At 38.5% G+C, this 10,540-nt stretch overlaps 1 protein-coding gene across 3 annotated transcripts in view; it reads right to left on the bottom strand.

Annotated features, from left to right (window-relative positions):
- Positions 1-10,540, bottom strand: part of LOC129409428 (tubulin alpha chain-like) — a 15,266-nt gene continuing 4,726 nt past the window's right edge. The window contains exons 2-5 of one of the 3 annotated variants that reach the window (XM_055155451.1): positions 1,774-1,996; positions 1,543-1,691; positions 1,318-1,470; positions 43-1,196 (exon numbers count right to left, since the gene is read on the bottom strand). In XM_055155451.1, the coding sequence (XP_055011426.1) occupies positions 375-1,196; positions 1,318-1,470; positions 1,543-1,691; positions 1,774-1,996 (1,347 nt within the window). In that variant the 3' untranslated portion in view covers positions 43-374. Of the gene's footprint in view, positions 1,197-1,317; positions 1,692-1,773; positions 1,997-10,540 lie in introns of all 3 variants that reach the window. The other 2 variants (XM_055155449.1, XM_055155450.1) reach the window with 2 other exon arrangements.

Raw genomic sequence — 10,540 nt, 5'->3', positions numbered from 1 at the left:
TCCAGTTGCACAGCATTGCTCCTCTTCTCTTTATTTATTTATTTATTTTTTTTTTTGTTTGAACTTGTTTAATCAGTTTGGTAAAAAAAACTGGACACTGCTTAGGAACATGCTCATTAAAACGAACAGTTGAGCTTTATTTGCAGACAAACATGTTTTAATATTCTTCTCCCTCCTCTTCTTCAGTTTGGTAAAAAACTGGACACTGCTTAGGAACATGCTCATTAAAACGAACAGTTGAGCTTTATTTGCAGACAAACATGTTTCAATATTCTTCTCCCTCCTCTTCTTCAGTTTGGTAAAAAAACTGGACACTGCTTAGGAACATGCTCATTAAAACGAACAGTTGAGCTTTATTTGCAGACAAACATGTTTTAATATTCTTCTCCCTCCTCTTCTCCATCGACGCTGTCCAAACCCACCTCTTCATAATCCTTCTCCAGAGCAGCCATGTCCTCTCTGGCCTCGGAGAACTCTCCCTCCTCCATGCCCTCGCCCACGTACCAGTGCACGAAGGCCCTCTTGGCGTACATCAGGTCAAACTTGTGGTCCAGTCGAGCCCAGGCCTCAGCGATGGCTGTGGTGTTGCTCAACATGCAGACCGCACGCTGCACTTTGGCCAGGTCTCCTCCTGGCACCACTGTGGGCGGCTGGTAGTTGATCCCAACTTTGAAGCCTGTGGGGCACCAGTCCACGAACTGGATGCTGCGTTTGGTTTTGATGGTGGCAATGGCAGAGTTGACATCTTTGGGAACAACATCTCCACGATACAAAAGACAGCAGGCCATATATTTACCATGACGGGGATCACACTTGACCATCTGATTGGCTGGTTCAAAGCATGCGTTTGTGATGTTAGCGACAGTCAGCTGCTCGTGGTAGGCCTTCTCTGCAGAGATGACTGGAGCGTAGGTGGCTAGAGGGAAGTGGATGCGAGGGTAGGGCACCAAGTTGGTCTGAAACTCTGTCAGATCGACGTTCAGAGCTCCGTCGAAGCGCAGAGAGGCAGTGATGGAGGACACGATCTGCCCGATCAACCTGTTGAGGTTGGTGAAAGTGGGACGCTCGATGTCCAGGTTTCTGCGGCAGATGTCGTAGATGGCCTCGTTGTCCACCATGAAGGTGCAGTCGGAGTGCTCCAGAGTGGCGTGGGTGGTCAGGATGGAGTTGTAGGGCTCCACCACAGCAGTGGACACCTGGCAGAACAATGGATTGGTTAGGAAGAACTGACATCAGAAGTATCTAGTTATGCATTTTCTTCAGATCAAATTTGGTCCTACAACTTTAAAATTAAGATTTTCCTTCAAGGCTTCTCACCTGTGGAGCTGGATAAACCGCAAACTCCAGTTTGGACTTTTTGCCGTAGTCGACTGAGAGACGCTCCATCAGCAGAGACGTGAAGCCAGAACCGGTGCCTCCTCCAAATGAGTGGAAGATCAGGAAGCCCTGCAGCCCTGTGCACTGGTCAGCCTGCGGAAAGAGGAAGTTCAAGTTAATGAAAGCACTTAATGTTTTAATACAGAAGGTTTGACTCATACTCACGAGTTTGCGAGTTCTGTCAAGAACGACATCAATAATCTCTTTGCCGACTGTGTAGTGCCCGCGGGCGTAGTTATTGGCAGCGTCCTCTTTCCCAGAGATCAGCTGGTCAGGGTGGAATAGCTGTCGGTGCGTCCCACTGCGCACCTCATCTGAGAGCAAACATTAAATCAATCATTAAATTACCAGTTCATATATATTTATCTTTGCGTACATGTTAGTTGTGTAATTTACCTATGAGGGTTGGCTCCAGGTCGACAAAGACGGCTCTGGGCACATATTTCCCGGCTCCTGTCTCACTGAAAAATGTGTTGAAAGAATCGTCTCCTCCTCCAAGCGTTTTGCCACTGGCCATCTGACCGTCAGGCTGGATCCCGTGCTCCAGGCAATACAACTCCCAGCATGCATTGCCCATCCGGACTCCGGCCTGGCCGACATGCATTGAAATACACTCACGCTGTAAAAGAAAGGGGCAAAGGTTAAAGTCTCATTCAAAACATTTTATTGCATCTGAAAAGTGAAAGCACCACTGGGCATGTGTCAGCTTCTTCTGGAGAGGCCTGAAAAGAGCCTTAAAAGAGAGTCCAGAAGGATTAAAGGTGTTCAGAAACATGTCTCTTTTATTAGGCTCACACAGGTACAGATCTCTTGATTCAAGTTGATTCACACAGCATCTCTCCACGTCACCCCTCCTAGTACAAGAAGAGCTGACAGCTTTATACTGACCATCTCGTCACAATATTGACAAACTGTAACTGGTATTTACAGGAAATTCACAGAAATGTTGACCTAGACAGTGTAAACACAGATAGTCATATGTTAAAGAGTTCAGACACTCCCCCTTTATGTCTCATATACATCAAAAAGTCCATCATAACATGTCCCCAACTCATTGACATTTTAAAGTTCAGACACTGACTTCTCTTTATGACACATGTACAAGAACATTAAACCCCTTCCACATTGCATGGTGAATTAACATGAATGAAAAACTAAAAATACAGAAATTAATTCCCACAAACTCCCTCTCTTGATCACACTTACACGTGTGATCATAAAAGAAAGTTTAAAGAGACATGTCACCTCCTCATATGAGTAAATACCAATAAAAATATCTTAGCTCTCTTTATTACAACACATCTCAGGTTTTACTAACATAATACACTTGAACAACAATGCATGATCAAAACATGGCTCTCGGACAGCAGAATAAGAGGCAAGGAGCACCTTTAAATTTAGTTTTATCTATATTTAAGTCAAACGTTAAATCTGTAGGGTTTTAATCAAACCCAGTCATCAGGTTTGGGATGTCAGAATTGAAAATCAGCAAATAGTAATAAAATCTAAGAAATAAGTGCATCTGTCAGTATTTTCATTCAAATTTTGTCCTGTTTCAATTTCAGTAGTTTTAGTTGAAACATTAAATCACTCTCTTGAGTGGGCTTATCAGTTTAAAATTGTCATTTGTATATAGCCTTCAAAATGTAACTTTATTTTCCATTGCATGGTATAGAAGTAGTATAACTTTGGCAATCCCAATTGCATAATAATTTCTTTTATCAAACAAATGTCTCTACTTGAATAATATACTACAAAATTTACAAATTTAGGCATTTCTCTTTTGTACTTTTTGTTAATTTCAGTGCTCATTGTCTTTTACCCATTGTTGGTTGCCAATTCAGTTGTATGATAAGCTTGTCATTTTGATTGTCGGCTGCCATTTTTGTCCAGCTGTCCGAGGCCAGTAGTTTTATGGATAGAAACTATAACAGAACAGACAAAACAGACAGAAATTAGCATAATCAAAAATAAACATTGGGAATAAAAATTGAAATTTTTCAAAAAGCATATGGCCTATACTCTCCTTCTATGTTTTTCTCCCCCTCTTCTCCTCCCTCTCTTCTGAAGCCCCAGTGGCAGAAGGTGGTCAGAGTTGTCCCTCAGGGTCTCTTTTTTTCCAGCGACGTCTAGACGTGGTCGACTTTTCTCCATCTTCATCAGTAGAATGAAACATGAGTGACATGCCAGTCACTGCCTCAGTTGGTTCTCCCATGACATCATGGTGTAGGATGGTAGGATGCTGAAGCCCACTGTCCGTAGAGAAGACATATGAAGTTCACTTTGTACTGGCCTGGGAAGGCTCCACTGCGACCAGGTGTCAAGCGTGGACATAGAACCAGCACAGGCATCTCCAGACGAGGCGCTCAGATGGGCGCTCAGTGCAGTTGTGTCGAATGATACTTCAAAGGCAGAACTGTTGACAGAAGTTGAACATGGACTGCGTCAGCTGGTAACAGAGTCGTCTGCAGACTGGAACCTGCAAACCACGATGTAGATCTCATATCAGTCACAGCACAGCAGTCAGTCACATGCTCCTCCTGAAACAGCCAAATCTTGACAGGTGAGTGGTAACACTGGGAATGTCCCCTGACGCGTGCACTCGTCAGGAGTGTATCCCCAGAGCTCGTAGTAGGAGAGGAACTCTCCAGATCACAGCTGTATAAAGTTGTCGTAGTCCATGGGCAGCAAGACTGGTAGAAGACAAGAACTCTGAGTGGAAGATGATCTCTACCCGGTTGTTGCAGAGACTAGTGCAGCACACTTAGTCAAGATGGGGTTAACAGCATTGTCCAGTATGTCGTAGGTAGTGACCTCAGGCAGGCCACATCTCTGTGTAATGTGAATGTCTCTCCTCGTGATGGTGAAGTCGCCTCAGATGAAGTTCATGTCAGGGATCTGACCTCTTTCAGTGACTCCACGCTGAAGTCGTTGGTTTTAGCGGACATGATGAAAAAGACCACCAGAGTCACATCACTGCAGTGCAGCTTCTGTAGGTAGTTGAGGTGAAACAAAGACTCCAGGAAGATGTCAGCTCCTTTGTTGGAGCTCGTAGCATCTGGTGATAAAGAAAAACAGAGTCTCGTCCAGGTTAAAGTTCAAATGTCTACAGAAGTGTCCTCACGGAAACTTCTAGGTTTGCGTTACTGGTGACGTGGAAGTTCTGTAACTTGTAGATGGCTGAAAACTCCTTGGCATCGAAGCCTATCAGTCTCTTCTTCAAGCGCCTTTTCAGAAAACCATCAATTGATTTAATGTGACAAATGTGGTACATTGGGACATCTCATACTATTTTTGGTAGAGTGGATTACTATTAACTTTATTCTCATTTTACAAATTTTTTTCTCTTTTTTTTTTAAATAGTAGATTGGTATTTTAGAGTGATTATTTCCTTCCTACACTTTATCACTTCTTGTCCTTAGTCCAATTTCTAAACAGAAAATTCAACTTGATGTAATTTGAAATCTCAATTTAGAAGCCAGCATTGCCTTATTACAGTTCTAATTAAGATTATTTATTTAAAATTTAAACAATTTTAGTATTCACATCAAATAACAGTTTATTTCGCAATCATTAATTAATTAGAGCAGGTTTCATAGGAAAATTCATGTCCATAAGATTAATACTGAGATCAAAAAAGGATTAAAATGCAAGTGAAGTCCAGGTTGTGGACAAACTAAACTAGGAAAAAGCAGAAATAAAAACTAAGATAAACCAAAGATAAACTCGGATTAATTCAGAACTAAACCATGATCAACCCAACCAGGTTTAAACTAGTACTAAACCAAGATTAACGCAGCTCTAACTCAGAACTAAACCAAAACCAGATTAGGTCCAAACAGGAACTAAACCAGGACCTATCCAGCTTTAAACCATATTTTAACATAAGATTAAATTTGTATACCAGCATTGAATCAGAACTAAACCAAGATTAGACTGGGACCAATCCCAGAACTAAGATAGAATTTAAAAGGACTGAATCAAGAAAAAAACAGAGCTAACCTGGTCTAAACTAGATGTAGACCATGTTTAACACTTGAAAAAATTAGTAAACCAGGACTAAACCTGAACCAAATCAATACTACACAAAGTCTAAACCAGAACCAGACTAAGATTAGACCAGGTCCTAATCAGATCGAGAACACTGGTTGCTTCTGTTCAACACTACAAAACGTGAATTTATTTTGACGGTAAACATTAAGAGACTACATTTAGACAAATAAATTTCTATTATAAACCATGTCAACTGAAAACTTCTAAAGGCAGTGTTTGTGCTAAGTCTGCAGATTGAGAATACATAAAAATAGGCATATCCTGTAGAGGTGATCTCAGATAATAGCTCCTTAGTTTTTTTATTGAAAATGTTCTAAAAGTGGGAAACTGATTTTATTTGCAGGATGTTTTGTCTCTTAGTGGGATAATTCTCATTTGGAAATGACAGTAATTCAAAGAAATCAAATAGAGATGCATACATAGTTTATTTTCCCTAATCCTTATTTAAATTTTGATATTACAGAGGATGAAGTAAAAAAGGCATTGATAAATCAAAGTTAAAAAAGCCACTGGATTTGATAATCTGTCTAATAAACTGCTGAAACAGCCTGATATGTCCTCAGTACTTTAAAATATTATTGTTTATTACTTATTTTAAGTCTTGTCCTCTCTGACTGGCAAAAAATCTATTATCAAACCAATCCTAAAATTTTCAACTGCAGATCCCCCAGTAACCATGAACTACAGAGGCCTCAGCCTTCTTAATGGTATATAAACCTTATTCTATTGTTCTTAATGAGAGGCTGGTCTGTTATCTAGAATCCTTTCATGTATTGGCCGAGGAGCATAACACATTTAGGAAGAAAAGAGCCTGTATGAATCGCATATAATGTTAGAAAACAAGAGGGAAACCCTACTTTTATTTGTTTTATTGACTTTCAGAAAGCCTTTGACTATGTAAATTGGGACCTGTTTTATTTTCAGCTGCTACATATTGATAATGACGGCAGATTTTATGATTCAATCTAAGCTATCTATAACATTTATTTTAATAAGTATAAACAAAAGGAGCACAATAAAACTTTATGTAAACCAAAATTAAGAACATATATCTTAATTAAAAACTGTTTTGGACCTGAATTGTATGTCACTGTGAACCTGCACCGACTACACAGTGTATGATACTAAAAGTAAACTAATTCTAAAACTAAAACTGTATAAAGGTAATAAGAGAATACTGCAAGAGAGACTTCAACTAATATTGATAACTGTAAACCATGTACGAATTATTTATTTTCAAGAATGTTTTCTCTAATTTGGACTCAAAACAACAACACTTTGGTAGCAAAATCTATCCTAGGGCACACCCATCAATCTCCAATCTGCAAATGTATGTCTACCTGCTATCAATCAACACTCATCCAGCCACACTGTTAAGAAATGAGATGTTGGATTTAATTAAAAATATTCCATCAACTGATTTTACACAAGCCTGTTGTCTAAATCTAAAAGACTTTATCAATTTCATTGTAGCAACAGGTTATTATTCAAAGCAATAGTGTCAATTAAATAAAAGTAAATGTTGCTTTAAGACTACTCAAAGCTTCTCTTTTCCCAATTCATACTGATTAATATATTAATATTGTTTTGTAATTTTTCAGCAATATTGTTTTCACTTAAACTATAAATCGTATATATAAAAGCTACAAGAAATTTTAATCAGTATTAAATTAATAATATTAGGTTGGAATTAAGAAAATCGAGCAAATATAAAATAGGTTAAAGTTACTCTATACATTCAATGCAATTAAACATACTTAAATTTGAATAACGTTGTATTTCTCAAGAGTGTATATATGTCCCATTACACATTTCGCAAACTCTCACACCAACTTACGTAATTCCTTCAAATTTCTCCTGACCCACTTCGCACACCTTCATACCAACTTACGTATTTCCCATAGTTCGACACGTCACACCCTCTCATCAACTTTCCTAATTTCCATAAAAACTCGTGCTACACACCGCATACCCGCTTATCAACTTACTAATTCTTTCTGCCGTCCTCGCCTCCCAGGCCTCACACACTCTTAACCTTTCCGCATACAAACTCTAAGCTTCCCTGTGTACACACGCTAACCTCCCCGTATACACACGCTAACCTCTCCGCGTACACAGCCTGACCTCCCCGCGTACGCACGCCGCAACTCTGCTCGCCAATGCAACACCAAGCCGCTCCTGCACATGAATTTCCCAATTCATATACGAGAATAGCTCAGCACCACTAGTAAGCAGTAATACGGAGCGCACCGACATGAAAACACATACAGAATATCCCTTCAACAACAGCACGACAAACAAACAATAAATTTGCCATTTACAACTATGCCAACCAACGGACAACTAGCGTGCACCCCAAAAACAAAAATGCCATCAAAATATTAAATACGGTGCCTTTAATAGTTAAGCAATAATTAGTTATCCTACCTAGATCAGAAGGGACAGAAACAAAGGCGATTAGATGTAACCTGTATCGAATACACTTTTAGTTTAGCAGACTTTTATTTTGGCGACTTTATTTTTTGTGCTTTATTTGCTCATAATTTATCTTTGCCTTTCATTTTACTTTGAATACAGTTATAATTATCAACATTTTTGACTACTGGTTGTCATTCCTACCCTGTGCTCCTTTAATCACTGCTCTTCTTGTCCTATTAAACATCCTGTCGCTTAGCCTCAAAATTTAACGTTACATAAAGCATAGCCAAAACTTCTCTTCAAAATAGTTTTTTAACATGCCATATTCTTAGATCCTTTAATATTTTAGCGACATTAGATGAGTTTAGATGGTCACAGGTTCTCAGTTATTTCTAGTATTGGGAGGGTTACTCTTAAAATGTATGTAATTATGTTTTCCCCTACAGATTACAGATTAAATGCCTCAAAATGTAGTTTGTAACGCAATACAGTACATTAAATTACTTTAAAGTGAGTAACGTAATCTGAATACTTTGAATTACTTGATACTGTCATGCTTTTTAAACTACATGAACGAAGCAAACACATCCTGCAAATTCTTGTGGGATGGGATGTTTTGTCTACTTAAAGGCAATTAAAACCCCAGTTTTTCCTTAAGCCTATTAAAATTATTATTAATAGAGAAATGCTTCCTATATGAGTTCACTGCCGCTTTAAAATATGTTTACTTTACGATTTAGGTCTTATCTCGTTTAGACCTGGTTCAGTCCTGACCCTAGACTCAGTTCAGTCCAAAATGTAAAAACGGTAAAATACTGCCATGTAAGTCATTTATTTTAACAAAGTAACTATAATCCAGTTACCACTCATTGAAACGGTAAGCACAGTTACTCATAATTTATACTCTGATTACATAATGCTGGTACTTGTAATCCATTACTCCCCAAAACTGGTTATTTCTTTCACTATTTCATGTTTATATCAGATCCACTAATAGCATTTGTTAATTTGTCACTAAACTTGTTTGACTTGTTACTTGCAAACTTAGCATTTGTTGTTACAAATTGTAAAGTTAAAACTGTTACAGTTTGACACTCTCTGCTCCGCAGGGTTTCTACTTGTTCTATTGACCTTCGGTCAATTCATATAATGTCATGTTCACTTGAACAGGCTCGCTTCCTTTTGACCTTCGGTCTTTTATAATAATTTCGTGTTCGTTTGAATATAACTTCATTGAACAGGCTTGTTTCTTTTTGAGCTCACAGTGTAAATAAAAAACACTAATACTTTTTTCTGCTTCTCAATTTAGATTTTATTTTTACAATAGGCCACTGTTTTTTAATCGGTTCTACTCTTTTGTTTCTATACCAAATTTGACTCCTTTCTCCATGTTCTACTTTTTTGTGCGCAACTTAAGTTTTTTATTCTTTTTTATATAAACTTCATTAAAAGCTTTGTTTTTTTTCTGCGTAAAAGTTTAACCACAGACATATATTTTCTTATAAAAGCTTTTCCTTTTCTCTCGTGCAAAGCCTAACACGGCACTTTTCTAATTACTAACTTTGTTAATTACGCTTTATCTTACTTAAAGCCTAAAAAAATACTATTATTTTTTTTTTGATTCACCAACTTTTTTTTTCCGTGAAGTTATAACACGATTCCGGCCATTAAAGCCACTTATTTTGACTTTCTTGACGTGAAGTCTAACACAATTCTTAATTATTTATCAATTGCTAATTTATTTATAGTTCCTTTAAAATTACCACTCAATTAGATATCGCAAGAGTCCCAGTAAAATAAGTACATCACATTTTTCGACATTAATTCAATAGACAGAAATTCTGACCTTTTTTTTTGTAGCGCGCTCTTTTCAAATGTCTTTTTTTGGGATTCTTGCGGAGTGACGTCTTGGACCTGCCTCCTCCAGAAGTCTTCATCGCAATCACGTCGCAGGTCACCAAATTGTCAGCTTCTTCTGGAGGGGCCTGAAAAGTGCCTTAAAAGAGAGTCCAGAAGGATTAAAGGTGTTCAGAAACATGTCTCTTTTATTAGGCTCACACAGGTACAGATCTCTTGATTCAAGTTGATTCACACAGCATCTCTCCACGTCACCCCTCCTAGTACAAGAAGAGCTGACAGCTTTATACTGACCATCTCGTCACAATATTGACAAACTGTAACTGGTATTTACAGGAAATTCACAGAAATGTTGACCTAGACAGTGTAAACACAGATAGTCATATGTTAAAGAGTTCAGACACTCACAGCTCTTGTGTCGCTGATGCGGTCAATTTCTGTTGGACTAAAAGACATGACTCAGGTGAATACAGGTTAGTGTGACCAGATTTGTGTTTGTCAAAACCAGGACACCGTACGAGGGGAGGGGACTCGTCATCGACATTGAGCGACTCTCACCTGGAAAAACTTTCCCACTGGACACCGTAACATATGTGCCGCTTTGTACACTGTGCACAAGGCCTCACACTTGTATTTTTTCTTGGCTGAAGAACAAGGTAACATATTTGGACATATGAAACTAGACATTGTAGAAAAGAAGGCGGACAGTTAAGTTATTCACGGATTTTCGCGGGCTCTCTGAAATGCGTCAGCTCCAACTTGCTCAACAACGTTCAGGCTAAACACGTTAAATAAGTTATTTGGTCGCTCTGCGGGTATTTAAGAGACGAGAAAC

This window comes from Boleophthalmus pectinirostris, unplaced genomic scaffold (assembly GCF_026225935.1).
Source record: "Boleophthalmus pectinirostris isolate CB_2022bp ecotype Guang Dong unplaced genomic scaffold, ASM2622593v1 HiC_scaffold_2, whole genome shotgun sequence".
In the NCBI taxonomy this organism is placed as follows: domain Eukaryota; kingdom Metazoa; phylum Chordata; class Actinopteri; order Gobiiformes; family Gobiidae; genus Boleophthalmus; species Boleophthalmus pectinirostris.
The sequence above is the reverse complement of the archived record's forward strand: the minus strand, read 5'-3'. Positions and strand labels throughout refer to the sequence as shown.